The sequence below is a fragment of the Cetorhinus maximus genome, unplaced genomic scaffold, assembly GCF_964194155.1.
Source record: "Cetorhinus maximus unplaced genomic scaffold, sCetMax3.hap1.1 HAP1_SCAFFOLD_214, whole genome shotgun sequence".
Classification (NCBI taxonomy): domain Eukaryota; kingdom Metazoa; phylum Chordata; class Chondrichthyes; order Lamniformes; family Cetorhinidae; genus Cetorhinus; species Cetorhinus maximus.
Genome location: NW_027596186.1, coordinates 140,976 through 162,613, shown reverse-complemented (window position 1 = coordinate 162,613; position 21,638 = coordinate 140,976). Strand labels below are relative to the sequence as shown.

The 21,638-nt window shown below is 44.3% G+C and overlaps 1 protein-coding gene across 1 annotated transcript in view; it reads left to right on the top strand.

Annotated features, from left to right (window-relative positions):
• preb (prolactin regulatory element binding) overlaps positions 1-21,638 on the top strand; it is a 122,327-nt gene that overhangs the window by 21,068 nt on the left and 79,621 nt on the right. The window contains exons 2-4 of the mRNA XM_078535034.1: positions 8,710-8,953; positions 13,111-13,328; positions 15,023-15,103. Of these exons, the coding sequence (XP_078391160.1) occupies positions 8,710-8,953; positions 13,111-13,328; positions 15,023-15,103 (543 nt within the window). The remainder of the gene's footprint in view (positions 1-8,709; positions 8,954-13,110; positions 13,329-15,022; positions 15,104-21,638) is intronic.

Sequence of the window (21,638 nt, the reverse complement as noted above, 5' to 3'; positions counted from 1 at the left end):
TAGATTTTTGAAAGCCAAGGGTAATCGGGGGTATGGAGACAAGACATGGACTTTGAACTAGAATATACATCAGCCCTGATTTAATTGAATGGCAAAACAGACTTGAGGGGCTAAATGGCCTCCTCTTGTTTCTGTGCTCTTATAAACAACCCCTGTACACTTCCCTCTAGTTGGAAAACCAGCTTTTCACCACAACTTACTGTGTTTTTCTTCTTAGTCAATTTTATATCCATGCAACTACCTTCCCTTTAATAGCTTGGACTTCAACTCTGCTGACGTCTTTTATGTGGCACATAAAGGCTCACAATTGGCCTTCAAAAAAATTCTATGTTGGCTTTCGTTTATTAAGCCATATTTTTCCAAGTGGCAACCAATTTTGTCCTGGATTATTGACTCGAAGAGTTTCCTGACCATCGACATTAGGCTGACTGACTTGTAGTTGTTGGGTATATCCCCTCCCTTTTTAAACAAAGGTGTACCCATTGCAATTTTCCAGTCCAATGACACTCCCATATCTAAGGAGGATTGAAAGATTGTGGCCAGAGCCTCTGCAATTTGCATCCTACTTCCCTCAGTAATCTCGAATGTGTTCCATCTGGATCAGGTGACTTTATTCTTTTGAGTTCTGCCTCCCCTTTATTTTTATCTTATCCAATATCACTACTACCCGTTCTCCTTTACTGGTACATTGACGGCATCCTCTTCTATTGGGAAGACAGATGCAAAATACCCATTTAGTACCTCAGCTAGAAGATCACCTTTTTGGTCCCCACCCTTTTAATATCCATTTTATTGTTTTTCTGTTTATGAAAGACCTTTGTGTTACCTTTGATGTTGCCTGCTAACCTAATCTCTTACACTTTCCCCCTCTTCACTTCTCTTGTGTATTCCATGCTCAGATTGGTTCTCTACTGCATTGTTACATATAAATAAAAGCGCAGAAACATGCCATTCGGCATAACTGGTCTATATCAGTGTCTGTGCTCCACGTCAGTAGCCTTATAGACTAATTCATCCAACCCTATCAATATTTTGTTCTAGTCTGTCCTCCCTCATGTGTATCTAGCTGTCCCTTAAACGTGTCTATCCTACTTGTCCTTATGGTAGCATTCTCTGGATTAAGAAGTTTCTCCTAAGTTACCTATTATATTTTTATTGTGACTAATTTATTTACGGCCCTGGTAAATACATGTCAAATCGGTCAGATAGCTGCCCACAGCTCGCATCAATCGAGTGGTAGAGAGCTTGGGTATTAGCTAGGAAAGGGAGGGGGAGTGGTCTACTACTTTGAGTTCAGGAAACTCAAAAGAACAGATTTAATCGCAGAACCGGATGAACATTTTTGTCTGTTTTCTACCTACGGCCAGCCAGATTGAGAGGCTTTTTTTTCTTTATTCTTTCATGGATGTGGGTGCCACTGGCAGGGACAGCATTTGTTGCCCATCCCTAATTGCCCTTGAACTGAACATTTCAGAGAGCAGTTAAGAGTCAACTGCATTTCTGTGGATCTAGAGTCACACTCCCTCCCGAACAGCACTGTGAGTGTACCTACACCACATGGGCTGCAGCGGTTCAAGAAGGCAGCTCACCACCACCTTCTCAAGGGCAACTAGGGATAAGCAATAAATGCTGGCCCAGCCAGCGACACCCACATCCCATGAATTAATCAAGATAATACGTAGGCCGGACCAGGTACTGATGGCAGATTTCCTTCCCTAAAGGACGTTAGCAATCCAGATGGGTTTTGACAACACTCGACAAAAGTTGTCATGCTCCATTACTTGCTTTACATTCCAGATTTTTATTAAATGAATTTAAACTCCACTAGCCGTTGTGGGATTCGAACCCATGTCCCCAGAACGTTAGCCTTGACCTCCTGCTTACTAGCCCAGTAACATTACCACTATGCCTCCATATCCACTCAGGCTGAGACTCTCCTGCAGGTAGGCTGCAGTGGGAATGGTGAGGCAAGAGGGAGAGACTGGAGGCCTTGGTTTGGTGAAGGGCGGGTGCAGAGGGTAGGGGGAGGAGAGATTGAAAGAGTCAATGGTGGAAGAGATAGGAGGCCTCTGGAGAGATTGGCGGGATTGGGAAGTTTGAGATGAGGAGGAGATCAGAGATGGAGGCGTCAGAGGTGATTGAAGTCTTCTGGGGGTGGGGCAGGGCACATGGTACAAAGAGAAATCAGAAGGGTCGAAGATGGAAGAGATCTGAAAGCTTGTGGGGTGGGGGAAGGGATTGGTAGGGTCAGGGTTGGGGGTTGCCTGATAGGGGAGGGTGGGTCTAGCAGGCAAACTGGATCAGGCAGGTAAGTGGAAAGGCACTTACCACTTGGGCCCAGCCTTATTTGCCTTACTTTTGACGGGATTCCAAGGCCCATAAATCTTGGCAGGCCAGGATTAAATTTAAAATGGTTTAAATTGGAGGCACGCATCATTCTAATGTTTAAATGCTCAATCTTCCTCCTGCGAGTGGCTCACTCCAATCAGTGCCTTTCTGTCCAACCTCCATTAAAACCAGAAGTGAGCAGGTTGAGGTCAGATTTTGTATATTTTAAGTTTTTATATGCCGTCCAACCCAATCTCGCCTGCTTTTTGGGATTAAAAATCCTCTTTGCGTGTTGTTTGCTAACGTTGGATGCAAAATTCATTGGTGTAGCACCAGAGGATATGGCACTATGGAGTAGAACATAAGAAATAGGAACAGGAGTAGACCATTCGGCCCTTCGAGACTGCTCCACCGTTCAAAAAGATCATGGCTGATCTTGTGTTTTGTTTTCCACATTCCCATCTAACCCTGATAACCTTTGATTCTTGTTAGACAAGGGAATCAATCTACTTCTGCCTTAAAAACTTTCAATGACCCCACCTCCACCGCTTTTTGAGGCAGAGCGTTCGCACAACCCTCTGAAAGAAAAAAATTATCCTCATTCTCCTCATGCCTGAGGCCTGGGGCAGAACAACCATGATCTTATCGAATGGCAGGGCAGGCTTGTCGAGCCGAATGGCCTCCTCCTCTTATTTCTTATGTTCATCTCTGTCCTAAAAGAGCGACCCCTAATTTTAAAACAGTGACCCCTAGTTCTGGACTCGCCCACGAGAGGAAACATCCTTTCCACGTCCACCTTGTCAAGGCCGTTCAGGATCTTGTAAACTTCAATCAAATCACCCCTCACTCTTCTAAACTCCAGTGGAAACAAGCCCAGTCTGTCCTCATAAGACAACCCACTCATTCCAGGTATCAATCTAGTAAACCTCCTCTGGACAGCCTCCAATGCATTTACATCCTTCCTTAAATAAGGAGACCAAAACTGAACACAATATTTGAAGTACAGTCTCGCCAATGCCTTGTATAACTGAAGCATAACATCCTTAACTCTTATGTTCAATCCCTCTCGTAATAAAGGATAACATTCCATCAGCCTTCTTAATAACTTGCTGTACCTGCATACTAACTTTTTGTGACTCATGTACTGGAACACCCAGATCCCTCTGCACCTCAGAATTATGCAGCCAATCTCCATTTAAGTAATACTCTGCTTCTTTGTTCTTCCTGCCAAAGTGAACAACTTCACATTTTCCCACATTAAACTCCATTTGCCAGATCTTTGCCCATCCACCCATATCTATATCCATCTGCAACCTCCTCATGTCCTCTTCACAACATACTTTCTTACCTATTTAATTTAGTTACCATTTAGTTACCATATTACAAATTTAGTTACCATATCTTCACTCCCCTCATCTAAGCCATTGATGTAAATCGTAAAAAGTTGAGGCCCCAGCACAGACCCCTGTGGGACTCCACTCATCACATCCTGCCAATCCGAAAAACACCCATTTATGCCTACTCTGTTTTCTCCCAGCCAACTAATCTCCTATCCAGGCTAATATGTTACCCCCTACACGATGCGCTTTTATTTTCCGTAATAACCTTTGATGTGGCACCTTATCAAATGCCTTCAGGAAATCCAAGTACAGTATGTCTACAGGCTCCCCTTCATCCACCGCGCATGTCACTCCTTAAAAAAACTCCAATAAATTGGTTAAACATGACTTCCCTTTCACAAAACCATGCTGACTCTTCCCGATTGCCTTGAGCTCTTCTAAGTGCTCAGCTATAACCTCCTTAATGATCAACTCGAACAACGTCCCCACGACAGACGTCAAGCTAACTGGCCTATAGTTTCCTGTTTTCTGCCTCCCACCCTTCTTGAATAGAGGGGTTATATTTACTACTTTCCAGTATATGGAACCTTTCCAGAATCTAGTGAATTTTGGAAAATTAACACCAGTGCATCGACTACCTCATTAGCCACCTCTTTTAAGACCCCAGGATGAAGTCCATCAGGACCTGGAGACTTGCCGGCCCGCAGCTCCATCAATTTACTCAGTACCGTTTCCCTAGTGATTTCAATTTCACTAAGTTCCCCACTCCCTTTCACCTCCTGATTTGCAGCTATTACTGGAATGTTTTTTGTATCCTCTATAATGAAGACAGAAGCAAAATAATTGTTCTTTTCTTCTGCCATTTCCTTATTATCTACTATTAACTCCCCACTGTCACTCTCTAGAGGACCAACACTTTTCCTTTTTGAATACCTGTAGAAACTCTTGCTATCCGTTTTTACATTTCTAGCTAGCTTCCTCTCATACACTAATTTCTATCTCCTGGTTAACCTTTTAGTCATTCTCTGTCATTTTTAATATTAGAGTCATAGAGGTCTACAGCACAGAAAAAGGTCCTTCGGCCCATCAAGTCTGCGCTGGTCAAACAAGTACCTAACTATTCTAATCCCATTTTCCAGCACTAGGCCCATAACTTTGTATGCCATGGCATTGCAAGTGCACAGCCAAATACTCCTTAAATGATATGAGAGTATCTGCCTCTACCACCCTTTCTGGCAGTGAGTTCCAGATTCCCACCACCCTCTGGGTGAAAAAATTCTTCCTCACATCCCCTCTAAACCTCCTGCCCCTTACCTTAAATCTATGCCCCCTGGTTATTGATCCCTCCACCAAGGGGAAACGTTCCTTCCTGTCTACCCTATCTATGCCCCTCATAATTTTATACACCTCAATCATGTGCCCCCTCAATCTCCTCTGCTCCAGGGAAAATAACCCCAGTCTATCCAATCTCTCCTCATAACTAAAACTCTCCAGCCCAGGCAACATTCTGGTAAATCTCCTCTGCACTCTCTCTAATGCAGTCATATCCTTCCTATAATGCAGATTCCAGAACTGCACACAATACTCTAGGTGGCCTAACCAGCGTTTTACACAATTCCAGCATAACCTCCCTGCTCTTATATTCTATGCCCCGGCTAATAAAGGCAAGTATCCCATATGCCTTCTTAACCACCTTATCTACCTGTCCCCCTACCTTAAGGGACTGGTGGACATGCACACCTTCTGATCCTCGGTACTTCCCAGTGTCCTACCATTCATCGTGTATTCCCATGCCTTGTTTGTCCTGCCCAAGTACATCACCTGACACTTATCCGGATTAAATTCCATTTGCCACTGATTAGTTCATCTGACCAGCCCGTCTATATCCTCCTGTAATCTAAGGCTATCCTCCTCACTATTTACCACCCCACCAATTTTCGTGTCATCCATGAACTTACTGATCAACCCTCTTACATTCAAGCCAAAATCATTTATATATACCACAAACAGCAAGGGACCCAACACCGATCCCTATGGAACCCCACTCCACACAGGCATCCAGTCACAAAAACACCCCTCGACCATCACCCTCTGCTTCCTGCCACTCAGCCAATTCTGGATCCAATTTGCCAAATTGCCTTGGATCCCATGGGCCCTTCCCTTCGTTATCAGTCTCCCATGTGGGACCTTATCAAAAGCCTTGCTGAAGCCCAAGTAGACTACGTCAAATGCATTGCCCTCATCCACACACCTGGTCACCTCTTCGAAAAATTCAATCAAATTAGTCAGACATGACCTCCCCTTAACAAAACTATGCTGACTGTCCTTGATTAATCCCTGCCTCTCCAAGTGTAGATTAATTCTGTCCCTCAGAATTGTTTCCATTAGTTTCCTCACCACTGAGGTTGTACTGATTGGCCTGTAGTTCCCTGGTTTATCCCTTCCCCCCTTCTTGACAACGGTACCACATTGGCTGTCCTCTAGTCCTCTGGCACCTCTCCTGTTGAAAATTATTGCCAGCACCCCTGCTAACTACTCCCTTGCCCCGCTCAACAGCCTGGGATACATTTCATCCAGGTCTGGAGATTTATCTACTTTTAAGCCTGCCAGTCAACTTAGAACCTCCTCCCTTTCTATGCTAATTTCTTCATTTATATCACAGTCCTTCTGCCTGATTTCCATACCCACGTCGTCCCTCTCACTTGTGAACACCAAATTCTGACCAATCATCTGTCCTGTCACTCATCTTTGTGGAGTTGTATACTTTTTCCTCAAGTTTGTTGCTTCCCTTAACTTCTTTAGTTAACCACGGATGGTGGGTCCTCCCCCTAGAATTTTTCTTCATAATAGGAATGTACTTATTCTAAATACTCTGAGATATCCCCTTAAATGTCTGCCGCTGCCTGATTTCCCAGTTCACTTCAGCCAGCTCAGCTTTCATCCCCACTTAGTTGCCCTTATTTAAGTTTAAGATACTAGTCTCAGACCCACTCTTCTCCCTTTCAAACTGGATGTAAAATTCAGTCATATTGTTGTCGCTGCTACCTAGGGATGTCTTTACTCTGAGGTCATTAATTAATCCTGTCACAATACCAGGTCTAATATAACTTGCTCTCTGGTTGGTTACATCTCTAATGGGGCACAACACACCACTGACAGCTTCCTGCATGACCCGAGCAGTTTTCTATCAGGGAAAGGTCAGACATGAAGGTGTTCTCAGCATACTGCGTGAGGTTGTGACTTGTGTGCTATTTAATGCCACACAGCCCAAATGGCAGGTGTGACATCAGGTTTACAAATTTGGAATGAGGTGGGGTATCTAGATGTTAGGCATGAGCTCTGAATGCCAAGGATTGCATCTGGATGAATGATAGTAGTGTGGTCTATTGAGGTTGGTAGTGTGGTGGGTAGGAGATGTTATGTGAAGATACATTCACTGACCTTAGCCACTGTTGGGTTCAGAAATGTGGAGTTGACCTCCTTCAGCACCTGCTCCTACTCTCTTCTGAGGGTGGTCTTTGAGGGTCTCCTGGCACCCTAAAGAATCATGGCTTCTCTTGTCCTGCCTACCTCAACCACTAATTACTTCAGCACCACATCTGTCACCCTGAAACCCTTCCTCTAACCTGGTATTCAATTTGCCATCATTTAAATTCTACCAATATTTAGTGCAGCTTCCCTTTAAGAAGGACCCCCTGACTTAGAGGAAAGTTGGCTGGCTGCATCAAGTGGTATCTGAACAATGCTGTTGGCCCCCGAATGCTGAGGCAGTTGGCAGCATGAGCACATGCTACAAACATGCAGATGAGATGGGTTCACCAAAATAACAACCTGCACCAAAAACTGGGGCACTCGAAATTCTAGCCCCTAAATTTTATGGGGTTGCATGCCTTATACTGAACCCTCCATTAACTTGAGACTGTGGAGTACATCTAAAATGGGGCACAATCACCAAATTTACAACCTCCCCACCTCGATGCACAAGTCTCTATCTCCCTTCATGTACTTGTCTCATTTTTCTTCAATGCAAGTTACAGACCTGTGTCACACTGCACCTTCAGTATGTTTATTTGTTTTGGCAGGCCATAGGCCTATAATCAGGACCATTTTGGAGCTGTTTGTTTTTTTGAAGTTTTGGTCAGTTCTTGTTAGTTTTCCAGGTTGTATGCATATATTAAATGTTGAGTTGTCAGGTTTTTATTTTATTCATTCACGGGATGTGGGCTTCGCTGGCTAGGCCAGCATTTATTGCCCATCCCTAATTGCCCTTGAGAAGGTGGTGGTGAGCTGCCTTCTTGAACCGCTGCAGTCCATGTGGTGTAGGTACACCCACAGTGCTGTTAGGGAGGGAGTTCCAGGATTTTGACCCAGCGACAGTGAAGGAACAGCGATATATTTCCAAGTCAGGATGGTGAGTGACTTGGAGAGGAACTTCCAGGTGGTGGTGTTCCCATCTATCTGCTGCCCTTGTCCTTCTAGATGGTAGTGGTCGTGGATTTGGAAGGTGCTGTCAAAGAAGCCTTGGTGAATTAATTATTATGCTGTGTTACTACTATACTTAACACTTGTTCCTTCAGTATAATGGAAGTTCATGACCTTGAGCAAGAAGTTTGTAGGCTCAATCTGTATTGAGTTAGGTCATTACATTTACATTTGGTTTGTAAACCTGACATTTCACTCATCCATTCACATGATTATCCTTGTCCTTTTCCATAACTATTCTAAACTTGATGATAATGTCATTACTCTTTTCCGAAAGTTCTCCCACTGAAACATACTCCACTTGTCCCACTTCATTCTCCTAGATCCAGGGCGACCTCCTTCCTTGTTGGCCTGGAAACACACTTAACAAGAAAGTTCTGTTGTACACGTTTCAGGAATTCCTTCCATCTTTGCCTGTCACACATTTACTATCCCAGTCTATATTTGAGTACTGTATAACACAGATGCACATTCCTAACTCGAAAATTATAATTTTCCCAGGGACATTTATTGATGTTTTTACTGTCTCTTTTAATTCTGTTGTTTACTTTGCTGTCAGCATTTCCTGCGTTTACAACGTGTAACAGGAAGCCTTTCGGCGACACTTGTTCATTCCCATGACACGGAGACACGAGCCACCATGAATATGGCAGTTGCAGGGGATATTCTGGCAGTTGGACAGGATGCCACTTGTCACATCCTCCGATTCCAAGAGGAGAAAGAAAAACCAACGGGGAAAAAGCCAGGCAAAAAGGAAGACACGTGTGAGGCTGAAATTGCACGGCATGCTGGCAATCTCTCAGGTACGGATTAGAATTGACTTGGATAGAGCGATCATTGGAAGTTTGAAGAACAGAGACCCTGATAATCCGTCAATTTGTTCCAACAAATTGCCTATCTTTATTTTTGTAAAGAGAGAGATTGCACCTATCTATAGGAGTTCATACTTTAACGGACATAAGCAAGTCCCAGTCTGTCTGTCTCTCTTAGCAACAAGGGAAGGCCATTCAGTCCCTCCAGCCTGTTCTATCCTTCACTGCAATCATGGCTGGTCTGCAACCTAACCCCATTCCCCTGCCTTTGCCCCATGTCCCTTAATACTTTTGGTTAACAAATATCTGTCAATCTCGGATAGAAAATTAACAATCAATCTAACATTTGGGGAAGAGAGTTCCAAACTTCTAACTTAAGATCATATTGCACCTTTGTATCTAGAAGTGTTTCCTAATATTTACATTTTGCCCCATAGTCCCAAACTCCCCATTCAGTGGAAATATTGAGAAACTATCTGTGCCTTTAATATCTTGAAAACTTTGATCAAAACACCCCATAACCTTCTAAATTATAGAGAATACAACACCAGTAATCTTTCCTTGTAATTTATTCCATGGAGTCCAGATATCATTCAAGTAAATCTACACTTCATTCCCTCCAAGGCCTGTAGATCTTTCCTAAGGTATGGTGTCCATAGTTGCTCACAGCATCCCATATGTAGTCTAACCAGGACTGTTCATGACATTTTAAAGATCTATGTACCTAGAATCCCAAGCCTCTTTGGACCTCCACCGTTTCGAACTTTTTTGCCATTTAGAAAGTACCCTGTTCTGTCCTTTTTGGGTCCAAAGTGGTTGACCTCACATTTGCCCACATTGAAATCCATCTGCCACAGTTTTACCCATTCATGTGGTATATCAATGTCTCTTCATAATTTTATCCTTCCATTTAAACTGTTTAAAGTGCCACCTATCTTTGTTTATTAAGCAAATTTGGATAGGTTGCTTTATATTCCATCATCCAAGTTGTTAATAAATGCAATGAATAGCTGAGACCCAAACATATAGGTCTTTGTGGAATACCATTGGTCACACCCTGGCAATTAAAATACCTGTCCATTATTCTTACTCTTCTGTCCCCTGCCACTCGGCCAATTTTCTAACCAGGTCAATAATTTGCCTTCAGTTCCATGAGCTTCAGCTTTAACTAATTTGTCCCTTATAAGGGACTTCATCAAATGCCTTCTGGAACTCCATGTAAATAACATCCATAGACATGTCCACTACATTGGCCACCACTTTGGAAAATATTAAATCTGGTTCATCAGACATGGCCTATCCTTTACAAATACATGCAGGCTCTCAGAGTTGAAAGTTTACACCATCTTTTAATTATAGACTCTAGCAATTTCCCAATAACAGGCCTTGGCTAAAATAAAAGCAAAATACTGCAGATGCTGGAGATCTGGAGATGGGGGGAATACAAAGTGGAGGACAGAGTTCATGGCTTGAAGTTATTGAACAGTGTTGAGTCCAGAAGGCTGTAAAGTGCCTAATTGGAAGATAAAGTGTTGTTCCTAAAGTTTGCGTTGGGCTTCACTGGAGCATTGCAACAGGCTGAGGTTAGAAATGTGAGTGAGAGTGCAAAGTGGTGACTTGAAATGGCAAGTGGCTGGAAGATTGGTGTCATGCTTGCGAATTAAACAGATGTTGGCTAACTGGTCTATAATTTCCTGGTTTCCCCCTCACCTTTTTTAAATAGAGGAATGGCATGTGTAATTTTCCAATATAAAGGAATGGTTCCTGAATCAAAAGAAGTTTGGAAGATGATGCTTGGGGTATCTGCAATGTTCCCATCTAGTTCTTTTAAAACTGGAGAGGAAATCATCTAGTTCCAAGGATTTGTCTCTCTTCAATGTCATTATTTTCTTCATTGCTTTAACCTTGCTTACGTTAACTTGCGTGAGTACCTGTCCCTGAATCTGTATTATTTTCCTCGGGATATCCAGCATGTTGACTCCTTCCCTACTGTAAATATTGACACAAAGCAATTACGCAGAATGTCTGCCATTTCCTTACTTCATTCCACAATATCACAGTTATCAGTTTTCAAGGGCCCACATTGCTCCTGACCACCCTCTCTGTCTAAAACAATTGTAACAGCTTTTTGCGTTGATTTTGATATTCCTTGCAACTTTCTTTTCATACCTCCTGTTTTAGATTTGTTGTGTCATCCTTTGCAGCTCTTTGTATATTTTCCATTTGGGAGAATCTCCGCTGCTGCTGGAATTTTTATACGCTTCTTCTTTTAGTTTTATGTTGTCCCTTAGCTCTTTAGTTGTCCATTTCTGGCAAGTAGAGTTCTTTCACCCGAGGGGGGTAAACTGGTTCTGCATCCGATTAAATTTCTATTTCAGCAATTCCTTTTTGCTCACTCCCCCTCTCTGCTCCTCCTCCTCATTCACTCCCCCTCTCTGCTCCTCCTCCTCATTCACTCCCCCTCTCTGCTCCTCCTCCTCATTCACTTCCCCTCTCTGCTCCTCCTCCTCATTCACTTCCCCTCTCTGCTCCTCCTCCTCATTCACTCCCCCTCTCTGCTCCTCATTCACTCCCCCCTCTCCTCCTCATTCACTCCCCCTCTCTGCTCCTCCTCCTCATTCACTCCCCCTCTCTGCTCCTCCTCCTCATTCACTCCCCCTCTCTGCTCCTCATTCACTCCCCCCTCTCCTCCTCATTCACTCCCCCTCTCTGCCCCTCATTCACTCCCCCTCTCCTCCTCCTCATTCACTCCCCCTCTCTCCTCCTCATTCACTCCCCCTCTCCTCCTCCTCATTCACTCCCCCTCTCTCCTCCTCATTCACTCCCCCTCTCTCCTCCTCATTCACTCCCCCTCTCTGCTCCTCCTCACTCACTCCCCCTCTCTGCCCCTCATTCACTCCCCCTCTCCTCCTCCTCATTCACTCCCCCTCTCTCCTCCTCATTCACTCCCCCTCTCTCCTCCTCATTCACTCCCCCTCTCTCCTCCTCATTCACTCCCCCTCTCTCCTCCTCATTCACTCCCCCTCTCTCCTCCTCATTCACTCCCCCTCTCTGCCCCTCATTCACTCCCTCCTCTGCTGCTCCTCCTCATTCACTCCCCCTCTCTGCTCCTCATTCACTCCCCCTCTCTGCCCCTCATTCACTCCTCCTCATTCACTCCCCCTCTCTGCCCCTCATTCACTCCCCCTCTCTCCTCCTCATTCACTCCCCCTCTCTGCCCCTCATTCACTCCCCCTCTCTGCCCCTCATTCACTCCCCCTCTCTCCTCCTCATTCACTCCCCCTCTCTGCCCCTCATTCACTCCCCCTCTCTGCCCCTCATTCACTCCCCCTCTCTGCTCCTCATTCACTCCCCCTCTCTGCCCCTCATTCACTCCCCCTCTCTCCTCATTCACTCCCCCTCTCTGCCCCTCATTCACTCCCCCTCTCTCCTCCTCATTCACTCCCCCTCTCTGCCCCTCATTCACTCCCCCTCTCTCCTCCTCATTCACTCCCCCTCTCTCCTCCTCATTCACTCCCCCTCTCTCCTCCTCATTCACTCCCCCTCTCTGCCCCTCATTCACTCCCTCCTCTGCTGCTCCTCCTCATTCACTCCCCCTCTCTGCTCCTCATTCACTCCCCCTCTCTGCCCCTCATTCACTCCTCCTCATTCACTCCCCCTCTCTGCCCCTCATTCACTCCCCCTCTCTCCTCCTCATTCACTCCCCCTCTCTGCCCCTCATTCACTCCCCCTCTCTGCCCCTCATTCACTCCCCCTCTCTGCCCCTCATTCACTCCCCCTCTCTGCTCCTCATTCACTCCCCCCTCTCTCCTCCTCATTCACTCCCCCTCTCTGCTCCTCATTCACTCCCCCCCTCTCTGCTCCTCATTCACTCCCCCTCTCTCCTCCTCATTCACTCCCCCTCTCTGCCCCTCATTCACTCCCCCTCTCTCCTCCTCCTCATTCACTCCCCCTCTCTGCTCCTCATTCACTCCCCCTCTCTGCCCCTCATTCACTCCCCCTCTCTGCCCCTCATTCACTCCTCCTCTCTCCTCCTCCTCATTCACTCCCCCTCTCTGCTCCTCATTCACTCCCCCTCTCTGCCCCTCATTCACTGCTCCTCTCTGCTCCTCCTCATTCGCTCCCACCATCTCTCTCTCTTTCTGCAGTGAAGAAGACTGAAGCCAGGAAGCGGAAGTCCGGTAATAAGATGGCCGGTGATGCGAGTGGGGGCTTACGGAATGAGACGGCAGAAATGGTGGTAGAGTCCCTTCATGTCGTACACACTGACTTCAGCACAGACGCACTTCAGAAAACTGTCCGGTTTGACTTGAAGCATTCCTTACTCATCACTGGGGGCGTGGATGGCTTCATTCGGGTTTGGGAGGTACAAAGAAGACAAAATCTCAGTAAAGTTTATGTGCCTTCATTGTGCCTGTCTTTGAAAAGTTTAAAGGAAAGCGGCCGGACTGTGACTGTTGTGCAATCTGGTTAGACACTGGGGTTGTCTCTGCCCAGCAAACTGTCACAAAACTGGAGTCAATGAGAATCAGGGGGAAAACTCCATTGGTTGGTGCCATATCTAGCACAAAGGAAGATGGTTGTGGTTTTTGGAGGTCAGTCATCTCAGCTCCAGGACATCACTGCAGGAGTTCCTCAGGGTAGTGTCCTGGGCCCAACCATCTTTAGCTGCTTCGTCAATGACCTTCTTTCCATCATAAGGTCAGAAGTGGGATGTTCGCTGATGTTTGCACAATGTTCAGCACCATTCATGACTCCTCAGATACTGAAGTAGCCCATGTCCAAATGCAGCAATTCCTGGACAGTATCCAGGCTTGGGCTGAAAAGTGGCAAGTAACATTTGCACCACACAAGTGCCAGGCAATGACCATCTCCACCAAGAGAGAATCTAACCATCACCCCTTGACGTTCAATTGCATTACCATCACTGAATCCCCCACTATCAACATCCAGGGGGTTGCCATTGACCAGAAATCAAAGTGGACTAGCCATATAAATACTGTGGCTACAAGAACAGGTCAGAGGCTAGGAATCCTGCGACAAGTAACTCACCTCCTGACTCCCCGAAGCCTGTCCACCATCTACAAGGCACAAGCCAGGAGTGTGATGGAATACTCTCCACTTTCACCCACAACACTGAAGAAGCTTGACACCATCCAGGTCAAAGCAGCCCCACTTGCTTCGCACCCCATTCACAAACATTCACTCCCTCCACCACCAACGATGCACAGTAGCAGCAGTGTGTGTACCGTCTACAAAATCCACTGCAGGAATTCACCAAGGCTCCTTAGACAGCACCTTCCAAACCCACGACCACTACCATCTAGAATGACAAGGGCAGCAGATAGATGGAAACACCACCACCTGGAAGTTCCCCTCCAAGTCACTCACTATCCTGACTTGGAAATATATCACCGTTCCTTCACTGTCGCTGTGTCAAAATCCTGGAACTCCCTTCTTAACAGCACTGTGGGTGTACCTACACCACATGGACTGCAGCAGTTCAAGAAGGCAGCTCACCACCACCTTCTCAACGGCAACTAGGTTTGGGCAATAAATGCTGGCCCAGCCAGCGAAGCTCACATCCCCTGAATGAATACAAATAGATACCTATAATATAACGGGAGTCATAGAAACTGATCTGCAGACCAGGGCTGCCCAGTGTGGAATTGGCTTCTAAACCATAAAGGCCTCTGGTTTTATTCCAGATCTGCATTAAAATAGCTGACGCCAGCTGAGGAAGTGATTCAGAGCACTGACTGGCCTCAGTTTCCAGCGTTAGAGACACACAATGTCATCCAGGTTCCCTGCTCCTGACCCCTGGATCAATCTCCCATTTCCCTTTCCCTCCCCATCACCCGCCCTCCCACGGTCAATATCCTACTGACAGACTTGTGAGCGACCTTGGAGACTGCTGGTGCATGTGGAACAAGGACAATGGTTTAGGTGTTGTTCGTACCTTGAAGAGGAGAAATAATGGGGAAATGTTTAAATATGAATGAAATTAATAATGAAATGTTTAAATATGAATTCAAACTGTGAATACTTTTCCAACCACAGTTCCCAAGTATGAAGAAACGTTTTGACTTCCGGGCTCATGATGGAGAGGTTGAAGATTTGGACATCAGTCCTGACAACAAGGTTTGATTTCCTGTAAATTCCCAGCATTAGCCTGTGAAAGATTGTGTTGGGCTACAGAAAGTATTGGGGTTAGTGGAATGTTACTCAGTTGGTGAATTTCAATTTTCCCATCTCTTCAATTAAAGATACTGAGGGCCATAGGACTCAAAACTACTTTTCCATTCTGACTGTTCTATGTCATGTTGTAAAATAGACATGAAGTGAAATTTTGCTTCCTCATTGAACAATGATCATGTTCCAGTACGTTTAATGGTCATGTTCCAGTATGTTTAATGGTAATGTTCCAGTATGTTTAATCTACTTATTTTGAGACGCCTGTTCTGAGCACTGAAGGGGAATTCGTTACCCAGGGGCAGAATTTTTAGCTTAGTGTTCAGGAGTGCACCCGACCCGCTCGACCTTAAAATAGCGTGTGATGATGTCGCTCGCGCGATATTTTGGTCAGTGGGCACGCGCAAAATTTGGAAGCGCACCCCCTGATAATTAAGAGGGAAATTAAGCCCATTAAAGTTCCAATTGCCCTGGATTTTTCGTGGTCTGTCCAACCTTACGGTTGGTGGATGGGTGAATCTGCCAGGCAGACTTTGCATTTTTGATGAAACCTCATCCAAGGGCGGGATGAGGTTTCTGTTATTAAACATAAAATAAATAAAAATGTATGGACAGAATTTCCATCATGTATATGTTCATGTGATTGATCCTGATGCGTGGACATTTTTTTCCAGATTTTAAAAATTTTTATTTATTGCTTTTAAACTCTTCAGCTCCCTGAAGCAGCTCTCTGGGAGCTTTCATTCCACGCTCCTGCGCTTACGTTAGCCTCCTCCCGCCTCCACCCCGGCAGTGCTGAGCGTTTAAGCTTGCATTTCATGCCAGCCAGTGTGAAATTGCGGTTGGGTACTGATTGCGGGTGGCTGTCCGTTCCCTCGCCCGCCGATCGCTCCCACACACCGACCCCAGGAAATCAGAATTGCAGCAGAGCAAACCTGCACATTGACTGGCAAACTTGGATATCCACAGGGGAATACAGGCATGTTTGGGGCTAGGAATGATGGGTTACAAAGCAGGGGCAGGGATAGGAGAAGAAAGTCAGGGTGATGCTGTAATAGTGCTGATGCATATCATTTGTTCATGATTCACAGTAGAGAGTTGAGGAAGCACTTGATCTGTGCTGCCCTTGTACTGAGGCAGTGGAACACTCATTCAGCACTGCCCCTGTACCTAAGGGAAAGGGAAACTTGTTCAGTGCTGCCCCTGTACTGAGGGGAGAAGGGCACTGGCTCAGTGCTGCCCCTGAACTGAGGGGAGAGGAACACTGGCTCAGTGCTGCTCCTGTACCAAGGCAGTAGGCCACTCACTACGCACTGCTCCGCACTGAGGGGAGAAGCATTCGCCCAGCGCTGTCCCTCTACTGAGGCAGTGGGACACTCGATCAGTGCTGCCTATTATGACACAGTCGATGGTTAAGGCCGAGTTGTTCAAATCCCAGAAGAAAACTTGAAACAACTGTCATAACCTATTTTTGCAATTTGTATGTTTCGAGATGCAGACTTTGAATTCAGTAGTAATAAGAACACCGAGTCTAGAGAGGTTTTTCATAAAACTAAATTAAACATTTATTAATACAAGAAAAATTGTAAGCACATGCATATGTCTGCAAAATTAATACTATAATAACTACAAAAATCCCGTAATTAATCTGACTCTGAGTTACAACTCCATTAAAGCAACAGTAAAACACATAGATTTAAACAGACCCCTGACAAAGCACACCCTGGACAGTCAAATTCAAAATGAGTTCCTTTCAGTTCTGGGTCCTTGCAGACAGGGGCTTGAGGCCTACAGGCTGGAGGCTTTAGATCTTAGAATCCCTCCTCCTTTACCAGCAGCCCTTTCTTCCTTTATACATATTTTCCTCTTTGAATGCAAATTCTCATTGTATCACTAGTTTTTTTTAACCTCGTCTAACAATAAAACCCCTTTCATAACACCAAGTTTATTAGTAAGCTTGTGGAAAAAATAAACCCATTGTTTAGCTTCTTCTGGCTAGGTGTGATATTTCACCCATTCTTTTGAATGGTTTATTTAAAAATGCAAATTGCCCCCTTTTCACTTCACCTTCTAACATCCCTATGTTTATCTAATTATCATTTCAAACCTACTTCCCTTCTATATATCAAATCCTCTCAACCTGCTGGTTTAAATCCAGTTAAGACACACTTACATAGATACTGACGCCACTAAACTGTATTTTAAAATAATTTCCAATGATATTATTATATCTTCTTAACATGCCCCTGTACCAAGGGGAGAAGGATGTTTACTGCAGGCTGCACTGAGGGTGCAAAATCTACCTATAATTTTATTCATCTTAGAGAGTTGTCATTAGGTAGTTCAGTTAATAGGTGGGAATATGAGAAAAAGCTTACGAGTTATAACAGGAACAAGCGCTAAAGGTTTTTAGCAGCATATTAAAAGAAAGTGGATGACTTAAGGGCATTGTGGGTCCCTTAAAGACAGACACATGTGATATTGTAGAAATACGGAAATTAGAAAATGGCAGCTTACTTAACTGCTTTGCATTGATCACAGTAGAGAAGGATAAAATGCAAAAGATGTAAGGAAAACCAAGAATAAATCAAGGGGAGAAATTTACTAAATTCAATATTAGTTAAAATAAAAAACTACTGCAGATGCTGGAAATCCAAAACAAAAACAGAATTACCTGGAAAAACTCAGCAGAAGGGTCATGAGGACTCGAAACGTCAACTCTTTTCTTCTCCGCCGATGCTGCCAGACCTGCTGAGTTTTTCCAGGTAATTCTGTTTTTGTATTAGTTAAAATATGCTGAGATTAAAGATTGTGAGATAAGAACATAAGAAATAGGAGGATTCGGCCATTCAGCCCTTTGAGCCTGCTCCGCCATTCAATAAGATCATGGCTGATCTACTTCAACACTATTTTCCTGCACTATCCCCGTATCCCTTGATGATTTTAATATGTAGAAATCTGTCGATCTCAGTCTTGAACATATTCAATGACTGAGCCTCCACACCCCTCTGGTGCAGAGATTTCCAAAGATTCACCACCCTCTGAGTGAAGAAATTCCTCCTCATCTCAAATGGTCTGACCCTTATTCTGAGACCCTGTCCCCTGGTTCTAGACCTCACCCCCAGCCAGGGGAAACATCCTTCCTACATCTACCCTGTCGGTGCCCTGTAAGAATTTTGTATGTTTGAGTGAGATCACCTCTCATTCTTCTAAACTCCAGAGAATAAAGGTCCAGTCTATTTAATCTTTCCTCATAGGACAATCCCTCCATCCCAGGAATTAGTTTGGGGAACCTTCATTGCACTCCCTCTTTGGCAAGTATATCTTTCCTTAGGTAAGGAGACCAGAACTACTCCGGGTGTGGTCTCACCAAGGTTCTGTATAATTAGAACAAGGCATCGTTACTCCTATACTCAAATCCTCTTGTAATAAAGACCAACATACTATTCGCATTCTTAATTGCTTGTTGTACCTGCATTTTAGCTTTCATTGACTCATGAACAAACACATCTCAAGTTTCTTAAGTTCAACACTTCCCAGCCTCTTACCATTTAAGAAATACTCTGTATTTCTGTTTTTCCTACCAAAGTACTTTGAGAATTGTGAGGTTTGTTAAACATGATTTCTCTTTCATAAACCCATGTTGGCTCTGCCCATTAATACCATTATTTTCTAAGTGTCCTGTTATCAAATCTTCTATTATAGACTCTAGCATTTTCCCTGTGACTGATGTTAGGCTAACAGGTCTGCAGTTCCCTGTTTTCTCTCTCCCTTCTTTCTTAAATAGTGGGGTAACATTTGCCACCGACCAGTCTGCAGGAACATTCCAGAGTCTAGAGAATTTTGAAAGATGCTTCTCCTATCTCCACAGCCAGCTCTTTCAGCATTCGGACGTAGATCATCAGGTCCCAGGGGATTTACCTACTTGAAGTCCCATTAATTTCTCCAGTACTTTGTTTGCTAGTATTAATATCTTGTAGTTCCTCATTTACATTAGTCCTTTGATTCGTCATCATTTCTGGGCGGTTTTTAGTATTTTCCTCCGTGAAGACAGACCCACAGTAGTTGTTTAGTTTCTCTGCCATTTCCTTATTCCCCATTGTAAATTTTCCTGACTTTGCTTGTAATGGACCCACATTTGTTTTTGCTGAACTTTACATTTTTACATATCTATGGAAGCTTCTATAGTCCGTTTCTATGTTTCCCACTAGTTCACTCTCAATGTACCTTCTCTCTCTCAATCTTTTTTTGGTCGTCCTTTGCAGAATTCTAAAATGCTTCCAATTCTCAGGCTTTTTTTTTGGCATGTTTACACACCTCTTCCTTTGATCTAATAAAATTTTTGATTCCTTTTTGTTAGCAATAGTTGGAACACTTTTCTTGCTAGATTTTTGTGCACTAAAGGAATGTATTTTTGTGTTAATTATGGATCAGTTCTTTCAATGTTAGCCATTGCCTGTCCACTGTCATACTTTTTAATGTAGTTTCCCAACGCACTATGGCAATTTGCCCCTCATCCCTTCATAGTTTCCTTTGTTTAGAATTAAGACCCTTGTTTCTGATTCAACTACATCATTTTCAAACTTAACGTAAAATTCCAACATATTATGATCACTCTTTCCTAAAGGCTCCTTTACAACAAGATTATTAATTAGCCCTTTCTCATTGCACAATACTAGATCTATAATAGCCCTTTCCCTAGTTGGTTCCTCAATGTACTGTTCTTGAAGACCAACTCACATCCATTCCAAGAATTGGTCCTCCACAACATTCGTACCAATTAGGTTTACTCAATCTATATGTAGATTGAAATCTCCCATGAATACTGTATTATCCTTGTTACACGCACCTCTAATTTCCTGATTTACATTACAACTGCTGTTTGGTGGCCTATAAACAACTTCCACCAATGTTTTCTGCTCCTTGCTGTTTCTTCGTTCTGCCCGAACTGATTCCACAACTTGATCTTTCGAACTAAGGTCATCTCTCATGACAGCACTAATGCCCTCTTTAATTAACAGAGCTACCTCACCACCTTTCCCCAGCTTCCTGTCCTTCCTGAATGTCACATACCGTTGGATATTTAGGTCCCAGTTTTGGTTTCCTTGTGGCCATGTCTCTGTGATAGCTATCAGGTCATACATATGAATTTCTATTTGAGCTGACAATTCATTCATTTTATTGTGAATGCTGCAGACCCCTTAATTCAGTGCTTTTTTTATAACTGCTTTTGTAAGCTCTGGCATATTTGCTGGCACACTCTTAAGTTTGCAACCACTGTCACATCCTGCCAAACTCTGATTACCCTTACTTTTATTACTATCTTGATCTATCCTTATCATTTTCCTTTAATTTACTCAGTCTGCCCTTACATTATCCCTTCCCTCCTCTACTTAGTTTAAAATCCTGTCTACTTGCCTAGCTATACAACACTGGTCCCAGCACTGTTCAGGTGAAGTTCATCCCAACGGTACAGGTCCCACTTTGCCCAGTACTGGTGCCAGTGCCCCATGAATTGGAACCCACTTCTTGCACACCAGTCTTTGAGCCACACTTTCCTCTCTCTAATCTTATTTACCCTATGCTAATTTGTTCAAGGCATCCAGAGATTATTTCTGTTGAAGTTCTGATTTTTAATTTAGTGTCTAGCTCCTCATACTCCCTATGCAGAACCCCTTTTCTAGTCTTACCTATGTCGGTGGTACCTACATGGACCACATCAACTGGATCATCCACCTCCTGCTGCAAGTTCCTCTCCAGCCCTGAACAGATATCCCAAACCCTGGCATTGGGCAGGCATCACAGCCTTCTGGATTCTCGCTTTCAGCTGCAGAGAGCAGTGTCTATCTCCCTAACTATACTGTCCCTAACTACATTCCTTTTAACTCCCCTCTCATGAATGGCTTCCGGTACCTTTGTGCCATGGTCAATCGGCTCATTCATTCTACTGCCCTCCTTCTTGCCTGTACCAGCTGCAAGAACCTTGAACTTGCTGCTCAATTGCAAGGATTGAGGCTCCTCCATTCCCACCATCTTGATCCCCTTACCTGTTTGTCTCGTAGTCACACGCTCCTGGCCCTCACCACTGACAAAATCTGACTAAGCTGCCCTAAGGGATGTGACTGCCTGTCCCACACAGGAGGTTAGTAGATAAAATTAGAGCACATGGGATTGGGAGAAATATACTGGTATGGATTGAGAATTGGTTAGCAGAGAGTAGGAATAAATGGATCATTTGCAGGATGGCAGGCTGTTAATAGTGGGGCACTGCAAGGATCAGTGCTTGAGCCACAGCTGTTCCAAATCTGTATAAATGATTTGGATGTGGGAACCAATTGTAATATTTCCAAATTTGCTGATGACACCAAACTAGGTGAGAATGTAAGTTGAGGATGCAAGGAGGCTTCAAGAGGACTAGGACAGGCTAAGTGAATGGGTTAGAACATGACAAAAGGAATATAAAATGAATGTGTAGAAAATACAA